Source organism: Chiloscyllium punctatum, chromosome 44 (assembly GCF_047496795.1).
Source record: "Chiloscyllium punctatum isolate Juve2018m chromosome 44, sChiPun1.3, whole genome shotgun sequence".
Classification (NCBI taxonomy): Eukaryota; Metazoa; Chordata; class Chondrichthyes; order Orectolobiformes; family Hemiscylliidae; genus Chiloscyllium; species Chiloscyllium punctatum.
In genome coordinates, this window is record NC_092782.1 from 24,982,335 (window position 1) to 25,004,477 (window position 22,143).

The 22,143-nt window shown below is 38.0% G+C and overlaps 1 protein-coding gene across 6 annotated transcripts in view; it reads left to right on the plus strand.

Moving 5' to 3' along the window:
• apaf1 (apoptotic peptidase activating factor 1) overlaps nt 1-22,143 on the plus strand; it is a 182,035-nt gene that overhangs the window by 4,371 nt on the left and 155,521 nt on the right. For all 6 annotated transcript variants that reach the window (XR_011955290.1, XR_011955291.1, XM_072562470.1 and 3 more), the window contains exons 2-7: nt 3,655-3,832; nt 4,856-5,045; nt 11,162-11,359; nt 15,351-15,534; nt 16,098-16,210; nt 20,338-20,469. Coding sequence is in view for 4 of the 6 variants with exons in the window: in XM_072562470.1 (XP_072418571.1) it covers nt 3,695-3,832; nt 4,856-5,045; nt 11,162-11,359; nt 15,351-15,534; nt 16,098-16,210; nt 20,338-20,469 (955 nt within the window). In the remaining 2 variants the exon portion in view is untranslated. The remainder of the gene's footprint in view (nt 1-3,654; nt 3,833-4,855; nt 5,046-11,161; nt 11,360-15,350; nt 15,535-16,097; nt 16,211-20,337; nt 20,470-22,143) is intronic.

A 22,143-nucleotide genomic window follows, 5' to 3' on the forward strand; every position in this document is an offset into this window, starting at 1 on the left:
ACGCATCATTTACTGCGTCCGCAGCACCCGATGTGGCCTCCTCAAATTGGGGAGACAGGACGCCTACTTGCAGAACGTTTCAGAGAACACCTCTGGGACACCCGCACCAACCAACCCAACCGCCCCGTGACTGAACACTTTAACTCCCCCTCCCACTCCGCCAAGGACATGCAGGTCCTTGGCCACCTCCATCGCCAGACCATGGCAACACGACGCCTGGAGGAAGAGCGCCTCATCTTCCGCCTAGGAACCCTCCAATCACAAGGGATGAATGCAGATTTCTCCAGCTTCCTCATTTCCCCTCCCCCCCCCCCCCCCCCCCCTTATCTCAGTCCCAACCCTTGGACTCAGCACCGCCTTCTTGACCTGCAATCTTCTTCCTGACCTCTCCGCCCCCACCCCCTCTCCGGCCTATCACCCTCACCTTAACCTCCTTCCACCTATCGCATTCCCATTGCCCCTCCCTCAAGTCCCTCCTCCCTACCTTTTATCTTAGCCTGCTTGGCACACCTTCCTCATTCCTGAAGAAGGGCTTATGCCCGAAACGTCGATTCTCCTGCCCCTTGGATGCTGCCTGACCTGCTGTGCTTTTCCAGCAACACATTTTTCAGCTTAGCTCTAAGACCATCTTATTTCACATCCTTCCTACAAACTTTAGCATAAGTTGAACATTGATGTGGCAATCAACCCTAACTTCAACCCATTTTGTGCTTTCTGTTTCCAATGGCTATTCAATTCCAGAAGTCATTATTTTTTTCTGTGGACAAACTTCCAGTCCTTTCTTCGTGTCCTCTGCGAGCATGATCAAAGTTCAAAGCTTAGCTTATAAAAGTATTGTGGCAAAAAGACTACATGCTAGAATTTTGCTATATAGGATAAAAATATTGTATTGAATTGTATCACAATATAAATTTTTACCTGTAAAGTTACCCAAGATATTGTTTTTACCCTGTATGGTTGATCTGAAAACTGTGGTCCAAGGAAGAATTGGCTAGTTTTTGGTGAAGCTTTGGATTTCGTAATTTTTTAAGGGACCAGAGTTTTCTATAAAGAGTGTTACAGGCTGGTTTACAGGTTGTTCTGCTAAAACGCGGCAGCTGTCTTCCTCTGCACCTCATGGCGGCACGGTGGCACAGCGGTTAGCACTGCTGCCTCACCGTGCCAGAGACCCGGGTTCAATTCCTGGCTCAGGCGACACTCTGTGTGGAGTTTGCACATTCTCCCCGTGTCTGCGTGGGTTTCCTCCGGGTGCTCCGGTTTCCTCTCACAATCCAAAAATGTGCAGGTTAGGTGAATTGGCCAGGCTAAATTGTACATAGTGTTAGTTGAAGGAGTAAATGTAGGGGAATGGGTCTGGGTGGGCTGCGCTTCGATGGGTCGGTGTGGACTTGTTGGGCTGAAGGGCCTGTTTCCACACTGTAAGTAATCTAAAACAAAAATCACACGATGGAAAATGGCTATAGAAAATCGCACTGTAAAAGATCGTTAATACAAAATCACTACATCTGTTCAGTAGAAAGTTCAAGTGTCCAAACAACATCCACAATTTGTGAATCGTGTTATTGCTAGTTCTGCGTTATCGTAGAACAACCTGTGTTTCGAATGTTTATTTTAGAATGTTCTGGATTGACTCAGCTACTGGGTGCACTTTGTCCCAGCTGTCAAAATGTGAGCGGTGTTTTCAGCACAGGTTATTGGTTATGGGTTGACTTCAAGTCTCCTTCGTGATATGGAAGGCCTTGATAAAAAGGATATTTTTCAGCTTTGTAGTTAAGTTCCTCAACTAAGGAGAGAAAAGCCTAAGGAAGATCTGTGTAATTGTAATAGCTTTGAGTTACCACGATGTGGCAGAGTTGTGCACAGTATTCAGTGCCCTCTTCACTAGACTTTTAGCATTTTAATATCTGCATTTTATTAGTGATGGCATTGTCATTTAAAGAATCAGAATGTTGTAGATTCACAATTCACTCTGGAGCTTCAAGCATGTCATTTATGTTTCTAGTTTAGCTTAATACTGCTAGGGTATTCCATTGTCAAAGGAGCTATCTTTCAGATGGGATAAGCTGAGCTCCTCCTAGCCTATTCAGCTAAACACAAAAGATCAAAAGGAATTATTTAAAGATGCAAGTTCGTTCTATTGTAGGGAGGATATGGGCTGGGGTGGGATAAGTGTGATCCTTGTGCACAAATTGTTGCACTTTACAGTCTTATACAGTGACTACATTTCAAAAAAATTGTTGTTTGGCTGAAAGGTGCTTTAAAATATCCTAAGGGTTTGAAAGACAAATTTAATGAGCAGACAACAGATTACTTTCTCAGCTATAAAATGGTATGTGGTGCATGAAAGGAGGATGTCTGTATTCCTATCATTGAAGGAAACTGAAATGCCCTCAGAGATGTTTTCAATTTATAACATTTTTAAACTGAGCAATGTCAGTGCAGCAGAACTGAATTTCTTTCAGGGATATAGCATGGAAACAGATTTTTCGGTCCACAAATCCATACCGACTATAATTCCAGATTAAACTAATCCTACCTGCTCCATTCTGTTTAACTGCCTTTGGTCAAAGATAGAGAATCTTACAACAATTAATATTAAAGCATCAAAGTTAATATATCACAGCATAGTTTTAATTAAGTCGGGCAGAGTTGAAAACAGTGAGGAAATGCTAAATTTTATTTTGCTTCCATTATAAATGTAAAAATGAAATGCAGTGATCCAAAGTGGTGATAATTGATAACTTTAAAGGAAAACTTTTCAACTTGAAATATGAATATTAATAGCTGATCAAAACCAGGCGAGTACTGTTAACAGATCATACATTCGTTACTTGAGGGCATTTATCTATGAAGGCAGTTCGATTTCTTTCAGTGAAGACATCCTTTGTTCCTGTACAACACACCACTTTGCAATGGAAAAAGAAGTTTGCTGCCTCCCATCAAAGATTCAAAAATGAGTAACATCCTGGAGATTACCATTGACCATAATCTCTACTGGACTTGCCATATAAATACAGTGGTACAAAAGCAAGTCAGAGGCTAGGAATACATTCACCTTCTGATTCCACAAAGCCAGTCCACAAAGCACAAGTCAGGAGTGTGATGAAATATTCCCCATTTGCCTAAATGACTGAAACTTGAACAATACTCAAGAAGCTTAACATCCAGGACAAAACTGCCCACTTAATTGGCATCACAAGCATCCACTCCATCACCACCGACACTCAGTAACAGCAGTGTGTGCTTTCAGCAAGCTGCACTATAGAAATTCATCAAAGATCCATAGAGAGCTCCAGTAAACACATAAATCCATAAACCCACTTCCATCTAGAAGGACAGGGCAGGAAGTACATGGGAACACCACCACCTGCAATTTCCTGTTCAAGTCACCATCCTTACTTGGAAATATATTGATGTTCCTTCAGTGTCATTGGCTCAAAATATTGGAATTCCCTCCATAACAGCATTGGACTGCAGCAGTTCAAGAAGCAGCTCACCACCCTTATCAAGGGCAACTAGAGATTGGCATTAAATGCTGGCCTTGCTCTCAGCATGCACATTGCAGAGTGAATAAAGAAAAGTCAACTTCATATTGATTTTGATCATTTTGAAATATTTTGTGTGCTACTGCAATATTTCTGCTTTTATGTTTAGGTGTGTAGTAAGGCTCCTTCAGCTAGAAACCTTTGCTATCATGGATGAACGAACGCGCAGTTGTTTATTACAAAATCGCTCTGCACTTGAGCAAGATATCAAGACCTCATATATTATGGATCACCTCATAAGTGAAGAGGTTCTGAGTCTTGAGGATGAACAGAAAGTTAAAGCTCAGGTAACCAACTATAGGAAAGTATGGCAAATTTGTTTATTGGCACATCTAGGATTTATTTACACTTTTTTTACTAATGCTCATTTGTAATCACCGTCAAATTGGTTTTCTCATTGCTTTCTTCCTTTTTTAGCACAAAAACAGACTCCTGTTATCATTAACAAGTCAACATAATAAAGTTGTTTTATCTTCTCGATACTGCTGAATATTAGCACACTATGTCTTAATAGGAATGATATTTGGCTATGATACAACAGTTCTGTTGATCATGAACTGTTTGAACTCTCAGATTAGCTTACAAAATGTTCATTATGTTCAGTTCAGAATTAATTTTCATACATTTAATAGAAAGAAAATGCTCAAGATCTCTTCAAGCATTGAATTTACCTACATTTGTCAGAGGCTGATAGTACTAGTAATTGGCAGCCACCTGCCATTTTGAGCACGTGCTTCTTTCTCCTTCAGTGTATCATGGTGTAAAGTGTATTATGCATTGTAGCAACTCTCTAAGAACAAAACCTCGCACACCTGTCACCCTGACTTCAATGGACAAAAAAAAACTGGTGCATGATAAACAAAAACAGAAATTGCTGGAAAAGCTTGGCAGGTTTGGCGGCATCTGTGGTGAATTATTAGAGTTAACATTTGGATCGAGTGACCCTTCCTCAGGTTTTTATGGTGCATGATAAACACTAACTTTTCAAGGACAATTAGCAAAGCACAATAAAGTAAAGGTCAAATTGCACAAATGAATAAATACGCTCCTTAATACGTGCCAACTGGGACATAAATCATTGTTCATTCATTCATAGCTGGTCTACTTCTTGAAACCCCTTACTATACAGCTTTGTTGAGAATATCATTGTTCTTAAATTGCATATGCCAATCAGGAATCAGCAATTAATGCCCCTTGTCTTGCTAACAGTGCTGACATCCTAAGATGAGCTTTAAAATATGCTTTTTGTTGAACAAGTATTTTGCTGGAAAATGAATCCTCAGTTATGATATTTTTCTGCCTTTTTTCAGTTTACACAGAAAGAACGAGCTGCTTTACTTATAAACTTAATCCTTCAAAAGGATAATTGTGCTGTCATATCTTTCTACAATGCGTTGGTGAATGAAGGGTACAAAGAACTTGCTGCGCTTCTTCAAGATGGCCTTCCATTTGTCTCTAATTCTCCAAATAAAACATCTATAGATGGCCCAACTGCTTATGGTGAGTATATTTAGTACAGAATGATATATTGTTCTGGTTGTCTTATTTACTTAAATTGCTTATATTTCCTTTTATTGTGCTTTATATACATCTAATAATTGTGTGTGCTTAAGTAAGCTAGTAATTTACCTGCGATCTGTATACCACTCTAAAGTTGTTTTATTACTTTTCTGGTGTGATTATGGCGTAGATTTCTTGGAGGGCTTGTAACATTAAATACTGAAGAGCCAACCTCACTGATCTCATATTTATGGGTGTTCTTATTTTGCCAATGGCTTCAACCGTTAAATGGAATTGAAGGCATTATGGAACAGTTGACATGGAAGCGATATTTCCTTGGATTTACATTTACACTACTGGAGTCACTGTGGGTTGAATTGCACAGAATTTCTTTTTTACTTTCAACTTACATACACAGTAAAGATAACTCCCTGCTGGGCAGCTAAGTGAGGTATCTTCTGGAGAAGAGAAAAATAGTTTGATATTGCACATAAAGGCTTATTTGGTTAGGTTATCCAAAAATAGCACTGTTGTTGAAAATTTAATTGAGACCTTGGCGCCTCTTATCTATGTTGCAGGTAGGAGCAGGAATATGAGAAATTGTCGTGCTGTGATTTTTGAGTCAGTGGCAAGAGAGGAGAATGAAACAAATAAAAGGGTGGAGAAATTGCTTGTAAAAACAAAGGAGGTAGAAAGGTGAAATCAAACCTGTCTAAATGTCAAAATCGTTATCTTTTTATGTAGAGGCAAATGGTTTTGGTCAGGTGACAAGGTATATTGTTCTAAAAGGGGAAAAAGAAACTAGCATTATGGGATAAAACCACTTTAACAGCTTATAACCTGAAAGTACAAAAAAATTTTGCAAGTGGTACAAGGTAATTAATTTGACTCATTGAGTTGTGATACCCCAACAGGACAGATTTGAGTGCATTTACCCTCCAGAGCTCTCAGCTACCTTGGTGAGGTGTTCATATAGGAACTGATTCCTTCATGAGAATTGAATTAAGTAGTAATGCAGGTCATGAAAGTTGAAAATATAAATGATGAGTTATTTTGAGCTTTTTATGAGCTATTCTTTTGCATGTGAATTTTCTGTTGAATTATCTTGAGAGTCTTGTTCTGATTGCAGTGTCACTGAATCTCATAATGGTGTAATCTTGATATATGTATAACATGAGAAACGGATAGTAATATGACCAGTAGAAATATGAATACTGAATAAAGGAACTGTCCTCCCTTAACACTTAGAATCACTTTATAGAAGATAGCCCACAGAGTCTGCACCAGTTCTTTCATAGAGCAAACCCACTCTGTTGCTCCTTGCCCATATCACAGAATATTTTAGTTCTTCAAATATTTAACCAATTTCTATTTTAACTCTATAATTAAACTGTTTCAGATCCTAACTACTCACTTAAAAATGTTGTTCCTTATGCCTTTAATTTCTTTGCCTATTGCCATAAATCTGCAACCCCTGATTTCAGTCCTTTTGTGTTCTTTATGATTTTAAACACCTTATTAAAATTCTCCTCTACTCTTAAAAACAAATAGAAGTGTTCTTGTGATGCAATAGTACTGAGCTGACTCCGAACCAGGAGGCCTGGGTTCAAGTCCCACCTGCTCCAGAGGCATAACATCTCAGAACAGGTTGCTTAGAAAATATTAAGAAAATAAATATGGAAGCAGTGGGCTTAGAACAAATATTTGTTGATAGGCGATCCCCAGGAAAGGAGGCAGAAGTCAAAAAGGGAGGACTCTGAGATGCATTGTGCACAGGTGAGTGGAAATTCAAAGTTCAGATCAAGAGCTGGAAAGAGCACCAATGTAGCCATTGATGTACTGAAAGAAAAAGAAGTCCAGTAGGGGCATTGTGCAGAACTGAAGCAGGGAAAGTAACAATCATCACATAAACAACAATATAATGGCAAAAGTTTGCAGAAGAAGAGACACTCTGAGTACGCTTGACTAATTAAGCTACATACATATCAAAGTGGGAACCTTGATCAAGCCAGGCTAAATGGCTTTTAGCTAGATATGCTTCCCTTTTAATAGGAAATAATAACGAGACCAGTCTAAACTATGTGGAAAAAGTCCTGAGGTAAGCTCGTTCAGCTCACATGCCCAGTATCATTGTCCTACAAAATAGTTTTTTCTTTTAAAATCCTCTTAGATTCCCAAAATGCAAATTAAATTTGTAACATTCCCGGATCTGGAGCTCCAGGGAACAACACACAAACATTCAAGCCATGACAAGGAAGTGTGCACTCAGATCAGACCACAAAGAGTTAACCTTTTCACCAACTTCCATTCTCTTTTTCTCTCTCCCTTTCTTTCTTTCTTTCTTTCTGTCTTTCTGTCTTTCTGAATCTGTCTCTCTCACTCACTCACTCCTTTGAACACTTTGGTTAGTGAATATAATTTACAGAAGAATGGTCTCGGTCTCGCTGTCGCACACACACACACACACACACACACACACACACACACACACACACACACACACCTTCCAACTTTCTTACTATGTCAGTTTCAGCCTTTGTGTTTTCCTAACTTGTAAAGGTAATGGGGCATTCACATTCCAGAACAGTTAAGATGAGGGAACTGAGCTTTATAAATTCAAATCTACTCAGTGTGGTACACATGAAAATGTATCAGGATTGCTCTATTATTTGCATATTTCGCTCAGCTTATTAAATTACAAGTTATTTTGCTATTGAATATGAGTTTTGTTAAAACTCTTTAATATAAACCAGAAATTCAGTTATCTAACACCCAACTGTGAAATATGTGCTGCTTCCAACCCCCAGGGTGAGAAGGAAGTACTGCCATACATTCCACAAGTGAGCAAATGTTATCACCTTATTTACACCAATCCAGTGACACTAAAAACAGATGTCCTTAATTCTTCTGAGCAAACGGCCCCTTCCCACACAACCCCCACCCCCTCCCCCTGCCCCCCACCCCTGCCCCTCTGTGGTCAAACGCTTTCCTGCATCTGCTGTAGCAGATGTGTAAGGCTACCAGCTTTTTCAATCCCATCAGGTCCAGAGGACTTCTGAGCCTTTAGCCTCATTTGTTTCCTTAACACATTTCTCTAGTGATAGTTACTGTATTTATTTCCTCGTGTCTTTTTGATTATTTAGTAATTTGGAGCCTGTGCCTCAGTGGTTTTGGCTGTAATGTTTAGAATCCCCTTTGTAATGGCTACTTTTTAAGATGCTTCTAAATTTTTATCTCCTTCACAAAGATTTTGCTACCTTTTTGAATATATTTTTCTGTGCCTTAAAATACACATGTTTACTACCTTTATCATGTAAATTTGAGATTTCTGGCTCATAGGAAATGTAAGCTAATCTTAGGATTTGAAATTGTTCAGGTGAAGAAATGGCTGTACATTAACTGAAAATTGTAAATCATAAGCTAATAAACAAATGGTTACTTTTGAATCTTATTTGAAAGCAGTTAAAATGAATTTTTTTTTTGCAAGTTGTCATTGTACTATTCTGGCAGGTCAGGATGACAAATGCTACAGTGTCTGTGTGCTGTAATTCTGTTTTTTGCATCAATTTGGTATAATTTACCTCTTACATCGATTAACTAAAGGAATAAAAATGTCAGACGGACAAAGGTTCATAATCTAACTGGTGCTGAAGTTACATTCTTTTGCTGCCCTATAATGGTTATTTTGCGTATACTTTTGCTTCTTTTGCTTCTTTAATAGGATTTTTTTTTTGCCTTCCTGCATCTATAATGTCTTTGTTGCCATGTAGGATGCAGGCAGTTGTCTGTCAGGAGGAGGAAGAAAGAGAGAGACTACGTCTCAGCTTGACTAATTACAGATTAGCATTGTTGGAGATGTAGGTGAAATCTAACAAAAGGGAATGAATTGCCTTTTTTTAAAGTTGGAATCTTACCCTAAAATCTGGAATTTATTAGTCTTTATTGTAAAAAGAGCTTAGAACAGTACAGCACAGATTCCGACCCTTCAGCCCACCATGTCTGTGCTGATCATGATACCATTCTAAACTAATTTGTAAAGCTGGATAATTATGCAGTTGAGTACTTTGGAATTCTCAAAAAGTGGGAAGTGTACTTTGCAGCAGGTTCTGATCTGACACTGAAAATGGCAGAATCGTCAAAGCTCATCACTAATGTTGTATATGTAGTATTTCAGTGGTAAGCGCCTCTTCAACATGTTGATCTGAATGACGAATGTTTGAACTGGCCTAGTACAAATGGGTATGACTCCTTTCCACAGCTTCATTCAAAAATGAACATGTAGCTAAACCAATTAATTGCCTACATGTGATGCAGGGCTCTTAAGCCAGTCACTTTGTTGATTTGTGTCCATAAAATTTATCAGATTTTAATAGCCAGATGAAAAAAACCTTTCACCTATTTGGCTTGGCATTCAAGATCAGCAACACACAACATCACACAGTGATCCTACAATAGATTTATTTTTGAAGTCACAATCATTCCTGCAGCTTCTCTTCATGGCCCAGAGTTTGTGATGAAAATAATAAGGTGTCTGTTATTGCTGACTGTTATAATGAAGGGAATTGACAGCAATTTCAGAAGTACTTACCTGCACAGTTAAATGCAGAAATCAGAAATCGTCAGAGCTTGCAATTCCATAGTGTGCATTGTTGCAGTCCTCACATATAGGGACTCAGCATTGAAATGATTGCAAAGGCAGGGCCCTGTTGTACTACTTCAGAGTGGAATTACTGGATAAGTTCAGTCTAGTACATTCAGGAGTAACTGAGTTTTAATATGAGTAGCATAATTATTAATTGTTCTGCTTTCCACAATCTAGCGTGCACCAAACGTTTCCAATGCGACTCCTTACTGATCTGCACTTCTTTTTCATCAGTCAATGATTCGAATTTCAAATTTTAATCATACTACACAAAGCCTAATTTCTTATCTATCATCTTCACGTCAGCTGAGTGAACATTTGCAACTTTCCTGGTCGGTCAGCATCAGGAGTTTCATGATCACTTTGACTTTCTTCACTTCCAGAAGCAGCGCACTCGCCCCACTGCGCTAGACACTTTGAGGGACTTATCTATCAGATGACCTGTAGTATTGAGTCAATACCATATTACAATAAGAAAAAAAGAGAGCTGCAGTAGAAAAAGGAATGAAAATGATAAAACAAGCCCACAACAACATTGAAGGCAAATGTTTCCACACTGTGCTCAGTGCACACCAACAAATCAATGTAGTCATCATCATCATCTTTTGTATGACCTATCTCTGTCCAAGTACAAGTTGGACAGTCCATGTCACTCTGTTGTTAGATTGATTGTCAGAAATCCTGCAGCAAATTTTCAGAAGCCACATTTGTTCAATGTGGTGAACAGTCTGACCCAGTGACCATAGCCACATGCTTCACTGCTCTTTAGTGGAAGAAATGTGATGTTCTTGGATGGAGAGTGAGGATCCTATAGTGAAGGAGGTTTTTTTGTTGAAGGAGGTCAAACTACAGTCTGTCTACCTACCCAATGTCTATTGGTATCAATCCAAAAGTTGCTACATTCATCCTTTGTCCCTCAAACATGTGTGCAACTCAACTTCTATCTGTATTCATTTATATTCACTTTGTCTCAATGATTGGCCGTTAACTGTGTAACAAATCTGTATCTGCAGGAATTTCAACTCTGTAGTTTAGTATGCATTTCTGTGGAAAGTTTATTAAACTTTCTGATGATGGATTATCAAGATGAGATGTTAACTCTCTTTCTGTCTCCACAGATGCTAGCAGACCTGAGTTTTTAAAACCTGAGCAATTTCTGGTTATACAGCAAAATTTTAGTTTGGCTCCTTGAATGAAACTCATTTATTATGAAGGAAAGGCATAGCTAGCTGATTCCTTAATGAATCATGCAATATACTGATTAATCAATTTTTGATCCTAACACCAAATGACCACATAATCATGCCATTAAATTCAGATGCTTGGGCACAATAAAGGAAAAGAACAGCAGAAGATGAAAATTGAACTGGAAGCCAATATATGTTTTGATGTTCCATCATGTAATTGGTACTTAATTTTGCTGTACCAGTAACCTGTATAACAAGAATCTCCATTTTCTTGTTTTTTTTTCCAGTTCAAACTATACTTTGTGAAGGTGGTGTACCACAACGCCCTGTTGTGTTTGTTGATCGTCCAGAACTTGTGCTAACTATCCGAAATGTACTCTACAAACTGGAAAACTATCCTGGGTGGATTACTATATACGGGATGGCAGGTTGTGGAAAGTCAGTATTAGCAGCTGAATCCCTAAGGAATCACAAAGTTATAACCAGTAAGTTTTCTTGTTGAGAAATGTAACTTTTTATTCTTTTCTTCTTTCTTTGTTCAAAACAAAATCTTGGATTTAGAATATTGCATTCAATTCTGGTTTCCCCGAGGTAGGAAAGATATTGTTAAACTTGAAAGGGTGCAGAAAAGATTTACAAGGATATTGCTAGGATTGGATGGTTTGAACTGTAGGGAAATAGGTTGAGGCTGTCCTCCCTGGAGCTTCAGAGGCTGAGGGGTGACCTTATAGAGGTTTATAAAATCATGAGGGGCATGGATATGGTAAATAGACAAGATCTTTTTTTCAGAGTAGGAGAGTCCAAAACCAGAGGGCATAGGTTTAAGGTGAGAGGGAGAAGATTTAAAAGGACCTAAGAGACAATGTTTTTTACAGAAATGATTGTGCTTTTATGGAATGAACTGCCAAAGAAAGTGGTAGAGGCTAGTACAATTTCAACTGTTGAAAGGCATCTGAATGGATGTGTGACTGGGAAGGTTTTAGAGCCAAATGCTGGCAAATGGAACTAGATTAATTTAGGATATCTGGTCTGTATGGACAAGTTGGACCGAAGGTTTCCATGCTGTACAACTCTATGACTTTGTAATACTTTTCATGATCGGGGGTATCCCAAAGCACTTCATGGCTGGCGATTTACAGATGCCTCCCATTTAAATTGTGTTTGAGTAATACTTTTTCATTTAAGCATGGTTTGTAAATTGAATTACTTAACCCAATTGCATTGCTAGTCTTGACCTCTGTTTTCACTTTAGTTTTGTACCTGTTATCCACTGAGTTATGTCATAACTGCACCGGCTGTTTGTTTGTCTTTTAAAATGCTCCTGCCTGACTTGGTGGCTCTTCTCACTCCTCACTCCCTCCTACTTGCTTCCCTCTCCTGAACATGCCGCCGGACTCACCACCTCCATCCCTTCATTAAATCATCTGAGTCAGTATCCCAGATACAACACGGATGCCTAACAAAAGCGTTTTCAGAAACAAGAGAGCTGAACTTGGAAACTGAAAGCTAGACTGAGCTGGATTCTTTACTGCCTAACTGAATACTGCCTGCAAAACGCTGTTCAAAATGAACTGTCATAAAATCCACATAACTGACATGCATGAAGTGAGTCCAAGCAATTAGCTGAAGTCCTGAGATTTCCAATAAGTGCCTTTTAAAATAAAAGTTCCATTATTTAAATGTTGACTCATTTAAAAAAAAGAGTCCATGTATCTCCACAACTTAAAATAAATTCATTTCCACTGTCCTTCAAAACTCAAATCCTCCAAAAAATGAAAATATGAAGTCTTCTGAACACCAGATAATCTGATTTTATGATGTTGATTGAGAATTACATATTCACCAGGACATTGGAAATAATTTCAAAATTGGATTTTAAGCCTACCTGAGAGGGTTGACAGCATCTCATTTTAATGCCTCTTCCAACAGTGTGGTATTTTCTCAAGTGAAAAAGTGTTGCAATATAACTCTAACTTGGAGGCACAAATGCTACTAACTAACCATAGCTAACACCTAGTCCACCTGACTTGAGGTATTTCCTCGGTTAAAGTTGTGGGCAACGTGTCTGAATGTGGTTCTGAGCCTCTCCCAACTTTTATGCTTGAACACATAGGGACTATTAGACCAATGATATCTATCCTACTGGCCAAGTACATTCATTTATTATTGATACTTGCACATGCTCAATATATCAGTGCCTTGGTATTTACATTGTAACTTCTTATTAATACTCTGATGAATATACTGGTATTTGTGCATTGGCACCACAATGCAAATGCATTTCATGTATGTCAGTTGACTTCAAGTTGCAGTGTTTAATTTATCCCCCAAATTACTTATACCACAACTACCACAGTAGTGATTCATTTGTAGCCACCAAATGTAAACTCTTAATTTATTTGTCTCAAAGTAGGTTTCAGCTACATTCTGCAAGAGCAGATTCTGGAATTACACCCTATTGCATAAAGAGTTTACACACCCACCTTTAAACCTCACTGAAATCCTTATGTCAAAACACATTGAGTGGCCGTGCCACAGAATTATATACATACTTCTCATGCAACACTGCAGCATTTTAAATTAATTTGAGTTGATTATTTTGATGCTAAAGATAATTAGCAGCACAGTTTTGGACAGCAATTAGAAAGCATTCCCTGTCGGACTGCTTAATTAGGAATGCATTGTTGCATAAGGCAAATGACTACTGTTTTCTGTGTTGGGGTTGCTCAGTTCATCTCTTTTGGTCATGCCAGGAAGATAAGTGAACCACTTCTTATAAAGTTGGAACATTTTTCAAGTGTATTTCATAGCATAGAAAGGGAATTATGAACACTAAATATGAACTCTTGTCATTTAATTAGTCAAAAGGGATTTTATTTACTAAATATTCAATGAATTTATACTGCAGACAGAACTTTATTCTTAATGCCAGGTGTTCAGGGAGCTGCCATGTCCCTTTTATGCTGTGCCTTCCTAGTGTGGCAAGTTCCTTTTAAGAATCAAAGGTAAATCATAAGATTGCAATTTAGTGGCAAAGGTTAGCTAATATTCACTGTCTCCTGATGTCAGTGCTGCAAAAGAGGTTCATAGGGTCTCTTATTTCACACATGTATTGAATAAGGCATGGAAGAAATATTCAGAGTGGGGTGGGATCAGGTAGATTGCTGCAGTGCAATCACATACTCTGTTCCAGGGATTTTTTTTTTTCTCCCTCTCTCCCTCTCTCCCTCTCTCCGCAAAGAGGCCTGTGCTTTGAGATCCCCAAGGTGGAAGAAGAGGGAAGACATGAAATCCGTAAAGCTGAATATTAATGATGTGAAAAGGATGTAGCAGCATCACAGGCAGGAGTATTTAGGAATTTGTAGGAGAAAGATGCTTATCCATAACACTTTCACGCATGTTTCCATGTTCGATTTTATACTTGCTGACAGACTGTGCATACCCACCCAGGTTACACGTCTGATATTTGCAGGTATCAGGTACTGGAAGAAACAAGGCCACAGAACATTCACAATCACCGTTTTCATTGATTGTATATTCATGTAAATATTACAGGTTAACAGTATACAATTCAAAGGTCCTGGTACGTATCTTTTTTAAAAAAAGCACACTGAGGTTCATTGCTGTGGTTATTCCAATGACTTTTTTTATTTGGCCTCATGTAGAACTTAAAAGAACTATAATAGGCCTGAGTCTGTTTTGTGGGTAGTTCATTTTTACAGCAGGGGTTCCAGGACAGAAGGACTGTTTCTTTTTGATGGACCAGTGAATGACTGCATCTCTGGTTTTAACACCTCAGCAGCCTGGCTGTCCAGACTTACTTCCACTTGTGCAGACATTTCAGGGAATTAACCAGGAAACTCTCTCCTGGGCTATTTTCACAAGGGAGAATGGGCTTATCATAGCACTGTCCGAATATTTTGTTGAAAATTTGACAGGACATAAGTGACCTTTGTTGTAGAAGATACAAAAAAATACTGCAGATGCTGGAATTCAAAATAAACAGGCAGGAGGCTGGAAAAACACAGGAAGCCAGGCAGCATCAGGAGGTGGAAAAGTTGAAGTTTCAAGTGTAACATAAATATTTTGGAAGTTTGGGAGCTGTAAGGAGGGAGAAAGTAGCAGAGCAGTTGTTGCATTTGTTTTGCTAATGACTCTGAGTGAGGTTGTGATAAGCTTTATTGTATTGCTGATGCCACCTTAACTGAAAAATGATGCTGATTCAGGATAGTAGCGGCCTTTCTAGTTGTATTACGGCAAAACTGTTTGAAGAAAGAACGAAGATACTTAGTGCAGCTTATGGGCTGCAGCGCGGCCATGCGTTAAGTAGCATTTATTAAATAGATGAGCACAGTATTGTTATTGTTAACTTTCAGGTATAAAGTTTCAATTGATATGAATTTCTGCAGCATTGTTAGACTATTTCTTTCAAAATTCAGTAATTTGATTCAATCTTTCGGAACTGTAATTTGGCAGCATGTTTCCCTGGAGGAGTACACTGGGTAGCAGTTGGAAAGCAAGACCGTGCAGGTATCCTTGTTAAACTGCAGAATCTCTGCAGTCGACTTAACCAGGAGTCCAATACTTACCCAAGTCCACCTCTTAATATTGAGGAAGCTAGAGACCGACTCCGGTTCTTAATGGCACGCAAATACCCCAGGTAGGTGATATAAAAATCGATTGTGAAGATAGAAGTTAAAATCTCCTTTGTAATGTATTCTAAATAAGCTTGTCTAGTCACTATTATAAAGTTAAGTTCAGATAACTAAAGGGAACAGGTTATCCCAAAGTTGCTTAAAATATTAATACAGCAAATCATTCCCTTTTAATTTGTATTTATTTATTTCAGATTGTCTGAAGATTTGAATTATGAGCATGACATTTGTTATTATTTTGGTTCTTTGTATCAAATAACTGGATAATATAGCAGTTAAATGCTTCAGATGAACTTTGAAATGCTTGTATTTCAACTATACATAGCTTTCAAAGAATAAAGGATTAATTTAAATGCATTGTGTCTGACTACCATGTTGGCTAAATGCATTTTTCAGAAAAAAATGTGTAATCAGTAGGAAAACAATAAAGGCCAGAGTGAAAGGATCCAGAAATCTGCATTTGTTAACTTTTTTTTTACACTGTAGTTAAGAATTGTCACATCTTCAAGCTGTTAATTAGGTATAAAGCGCACTGCACACCCTGAAGTTCTTTTTCAATTTAATGTAGATCCCTTTTGGTTCTGGATGACGTTTGGGACAGCTGGGTGCTAAAGTGTTTTGATGTTCAGTGTCGTGTTCTAATCACCAGCAGAGACAAGAGCATCGCTGATGTAGTTACAGGTAACGAGGTTTTTTGCCTTAAAATAATTGTTTTTCACATACTTTTCATTTTTGGCTTTTCCAAAGTCTTTTACATTTTAAGAAATCAAGTTGTTTATGCGTTTGGTTTATGTATGTGCTTAAGCTATTTAAGTTGCTGTACTATAAAATCAAAAGATATAGGAGCCAAATTAGGCCATTCAGCCTATTGAATCTGCTCCACCATTTGATCTGAGCTGCTATTTTTCTCAACCCCATTCTCCTGCTTTCTTTCTGTAATCATTACTAATTAAGAACATATCTGTGTCTGTTTTAAAGACACTCAATGACTTGGCCTCCACGGCCTTCTGTGCAATGAGTTCCATAGATTCACCACCTTCTGGATGAAGAAATTCCTCCTCATCTCAGTGCTAAAAGATTGTCCTTTCAACTCTGAAGCTATGCCTTTAGGTCCTAGTCTCTCCCACCAGTAGAAGCACCTTCTTCATGTCCATTCTAACCAGGACTGTCAGTATTTTGTATGTCTCAGAGACCAAATCTCCCCTTCCTCCTTCTAAACTCATTTGAGTACAGACCCGGAGTCCTCAACCACTCCTCATATGACAAGCTGTTCATCTCCAGGATCATTCTTGTAAATCTCCTCTGCATCCCTCCAAAGCTAACACTACCTACCCTAGATACAGGTCCCAAACGTGCTCACACTATTCTAAATGCAGTCTGACTAGAGCCTTATGCAGCCTCACCAATATTTCTCCCCTGTTGTATTCTAGCCCTTTTGAAAGGAATAGTTACATTGCATTTTTCTTCCTAACTGCCAACTGAACCTGAATTTAACTTTAATCCTGAACTGACATTCCCAAGCACAGTCCCTTTGGGCTTCAGATTTCTAAAGCCTTCTCCCATTTAGAAAATAGTCTCCCCCTCTACTCTTCCTACCAAACCACACAGCTTCCCATATCATTCCATCTGCTCACTGTCCTAGCCTGTCCAGGTCATTCTGCAGTACTCAACACTATCTGTCCCTCCAACTGTTTTTGTGTCATCTGCAAACTTAGCAACAATGCCATTCCTTTGTCTAGAATGTTAATGTATACCGTGAATAATTGTGGTCCTAAAACTGACCCTGCCAAAATCCACAAGTCATTCTATTTGCCTTCCTATAAAATACCCCTTTATTCTCACTCTCTGCTTCTGCCAGGCAGCCATTCCATGCCAGTACCTTGCCCCTAACACCATGGATTCTGGAAATCCAAATAGATCACGTCCATTGGCACTCCTTTGTCTAACTTGCTCATTACCTCCTCAAAGAATTATAATAGAAATGGCAGACACGACCTCCCCTTGACCAATCCGTGCTGACTCAGTCCTATTTCACCATGCATTTCCAACTACTCCACCCTTAATTATAGTCTTTAAAATCTCACCAATGACTAAGGTCAGGCTAACTAGCCTATAGTTTCCTGTTTTCTGCCTCCCTCTTTCTCCCAAATTAATCTTTAAGCCACATGTTTACCTCTTTACCTGCGATAGAGTCAACATTTAAAGGTTCATCGTTCTGAAGAGTATGTGTCCAACAGATGAATGAGTCCTGTAGGTTAGACCAATTTCTAATGATCCTACATTGAGAATTGTCTCAATGTCAGGGAGTAAGGCATAACCATAATCAGATATGTATGGCAGTGTTGCTGATACTTGTTTCTTCTCGAACGTACTGTCAGAGTGTTGGAAATGTTATTTCTTGCCATGCTTGTTTTGTTTGCCAGCAGACAACTCTTTGCATTTTCTATCAAAATAGAATCAAATTTTACTCACAGGAGGCAGATAAATGGTTGATGATGAGGTGATTAAGCTAGCCAGGCATTTGAGAGTTTGTGTACTCCAGTATGTTCATTTCTTAAATCATGCTTTGGTAGACAAGGCCATTTTCTATGATGTGGAACTTGACAATTTGTTGAATGACTGTGACTGATTCTTGAGGATGCCTTGTAGCAAATATTTCCATATTGAGGAGATGAATACGAATTAACTGCCAAAGTTCTTGCTTCAGACAGGATTGAGTGTGGCTTGCAGTTAAACATGGATTCTGGATTCATGCTTGGTCATAGATCCTGTGGGATAGCCATAAACATTGGGAAGTATTTTGTGCTATACATCTCTATGATTCTATGAATATGACTATTTGAAAAATTACTTTGAATCATACAAAACCAGGACACTTCTCTAAAAGGCAAAGACTCTAGTTACATTGTTGCCCACTGTGGTTAACAAATGTGACAGGGGTCAGAAACGAGCTAAAGGAAAAGATGTGCACAAATGCAAGGAAATGTAGAAATTCAGCAACCTGTGAGAACTTTATATAAAAACAGCAAAAGTCAAATGTGGTACAAAGGGAATTTGGGGAAAAGAAGACTTTCAGATGATGTCAAAGTTAACATTGTTGCTATAGGAGGAGAAAGAAATTAGAAAGTAGAATGTGGATTCATTAAAGTGAGGTGTGGCAAGATCCTAATTGATTAAAAATAGCAGACGTGTTAAATGCCTACTTTGTCCTCTTACACTATAAAATGGATACAAAGTTCCATTAGTACATGAAGTACACTAAAAGTAAGTCAAAGGGTTTAATTTAATGAGTTTAATGTGAGTTTTTAAAATGGTAATGGAGCAAATAATGACAACTAAGATGGGCAAGAAAATCAGGATTTATTATTTTCACCCTAGGCTATGAGAGAAATAGGTGAGGAAATTGCAGGTGCATTAGTCGTAAATTTCCAAAGCTCTCAAAAATCAGCAATTTTGTGTTTGAATTGGAAGATTGTAAATGAATGTGTATAATTTAAGAGATGGAGGGTGAAAGCAGGTACTACGCCTCTTCTGATTCTTCTGCAAATGGTAGTAAACTGTATCACTGTAATCTGTTATCAGAGACAGAGTGGCTTGGACAATTATCAGCTATCAAAGTGAGTCAGCATTAATTTGTGAAAGATATATTGTGACTGATGAATTCAGATGAATATTTTGAAACTATTAGTATGGTGGAACAGGAAAATTGTCTACTGAACTTTAAAAATGTATTTCCGAGGAGATGATGAACAAAAATGAAATCATATATTTTGCCATTAACTTTGTCACATGGTTGGGAGGCAGTGGTTACAGCATGGTTCACCGGTAAGATTTTGGGGAATTGTGATCATCCACTTTAGTTATGGGGAATTGGAATATTTTCTTAACGATAGGAAATGTGGAAAATTTGATGAAGTTTGGTGTCTATGTATACAAATCACTAGACATTAATGTATCCTGACAGAATGTAATCAAAAAGACCAATGGCCCAGAATTTGTGTAGTTGGTCAGTGAACAGTAACTGTTAGTTAGACTTGCCCTGATTTGTTTAATTTTTGACATTTTGCATTATAAATTGCTGCATGTGAGATGGTTAGCCTGTGTCTTGTGAAAAAGATAGTTTAGCTTTTTCTTATTTTTAAAGGCAAGTGTAAGGCCTTATATTCCCGATTAATTCGATTGGTCAAACTACCAGGCTTGATTTTTTTTTACACACAGTAGTTAAGATATAAACAAAAGAAGGAAAACTTAACTGTATTAGAAAACTTAACAAAATAATCAAATATTTAACTATTAAGCAGCAACTGTTTCAATATAGTAGTATCTCAAATGCACCCTTGGCAAAGGCTAGTATATTGAAGTCTGAGAGATATAGATTTTTAGTCAATAGTGGAATCAAGGGTTATTGGAAAAACAATGAATGAATATGAAAAGGTGCTGTGAACTAATAATAAAAAAAATTAGAGTTGAAAGTTTCATTGAAGACCTTGTAGATGTCATGTGAGTCAAATGGTCCTTCGTGTTGAGATTATTGTGATTCTACAACGACACCATAGAGTTCTGGTTAATGACCATATGGATACAGTAGTGTGTGTCTGAACATTTGTTACCAAATTCAGAGGATGCAATTAAAAAATGTATGGAAAATTATAGTTCTTATAATGGAGGGATTGAATGAGGTTTTCAGTGATACTGGAAATGATGAATCACTTTATTAGTTTTTAAGTAATATTGCTTTATTAAATTTATTGGTTTAAGAAGTACAAGCCACAGAAAAATGTTCATTTAATCTTTTTACTATTTTGCAGGTAATAACTTTTCTGTTTCTGTGCAAAGCGGTCTGACGAATGACAAGGGACTAGAAGTACTAGCACGTTTTGTGAACTTAGAGGTATCCTCTCTGCCAGAAGAAGCACATAGCATTGTACAGGAATGCAAGGGTAAGTCTCTTAATGGACTGTTGACATTTGTAGAGTATCCCAGATTACTTTACAGATAAGAAACAAGCAACAAACAGAAATTAACATGAGTGATTGAAACTATGGTCAAAAAGAAAGATTTTGCCTGAGACTTAAGTCAACATGTGTAGACATGTGAGGGGACACCTCCAGGGCAGGTAGGTCATGAGACAAAAAAGCTGCAGATGCTGGAATCCAAAGTAAACAAACAGGAGGCTGAAGGAAAACAGCAAGCCAGGCAGCATCAGGGGGTGGAGAAGTCAACGTTTCTGGTATTAACTATTCTTGAGGACTAGATATGAGGGTAGGGGGCGCTACAGATAAAGAGAGACATGGGTCACGAACCTTCTGGCCTTGAGACAGGGATGTGAGCACTGAAACATAAGACTGTTAACGTGGAACTTTTACATCATGTGGCCAAACTGAAACAGTTAATGCAGCTGTGCTGGATTCCATTATTTATTCAGCTGTAGTATTTACTCTTGCCACTGAATGGCAGCAGATTAAATCTGAATTTCACCATTGAAATACAGTAAACTATATTAATATAGCTGAAGTTAAGTCTAGCTATTGTACTTGAGATGTGGTAGTATTGCAATATGTTTACTTTCTGCATAGTAGTTACATATCTGGAATTTGGTACAATATATGGGGCAATTTGTAAGCTGTTCTGTGAGTTCTTCAAAGGTTTTGTTGATTTAAATCATTCATGAGGTGATGTGTCTTTGAAATATGTGTTTCCCTACGCAGGTTTAGATGTATGCAAATAACAGTCACAGTTTCTTTATAATCTGAGCTCATGATTTTTCCAATGCAAGTCCAATAGATTGGCTCTGATATACTTTGAACTGCATCGTTCGAACTCTAATGTCATTACATGTTTGGGGATTTTTATTTAAAAGTAAATTATTTCCACGCATCCCTGCATTTATCATTTGTTGCACCTTAGATGTCACACTTGTGACGATACTATGGCTTTAAAAGATGTATTTTGTCCTGGTTTCTTCTGTGAAAGGTTGAGGCAGAGGTGGTGAATGGTCTATTTGAAGCCAATAAAGCTTGTGAGTCCTTGGGTTTTTTTAAAATTGGAACAATAAAGGCATCATGAATGGGTAGAGTCAGGGTTTTAGTTTAGCTTTCACTAGTTATTGCGGTTTTGAAGTTTAGTTATGGAAACCTGTTATCCTTTACTCTGTTACAGCTTAAAGCTTGGGTTCGCTTTCAACTACCAAAGTTACATGTTGGACAATCTACTACAATTTGTTTTGCCTTTACCACGGGTGTGTTTATGGGATGTTACTGTATTCGATCAGTTGCTGTTTTGTAGCTAAATAATCTAGTATTCTATTAAGTTTTCCAACAGAGTTAGAGTTAAGCCAATTCTTCTTTCTTTTGTTTGTATTTTAACTATAGAGTAAGAATAAAGTGTGTTTTGCTTGAAGCTGCATAGTATAACCAATCAGGTTACATCTGGAACACAGCACATTGCATTTGCCTTTAAATAAGAATATTTGAAGAGGGTTTGATCTGGTTCATAACATACTCTCTAATACCATTTTATATCCATGCTTGAAAAAAAATAGCAGTAGTAATTTGCATTATTTAGAAAAATCTCCCCAGAACTGTATATAATGATCAGAAAGTAAGTTGTGATGA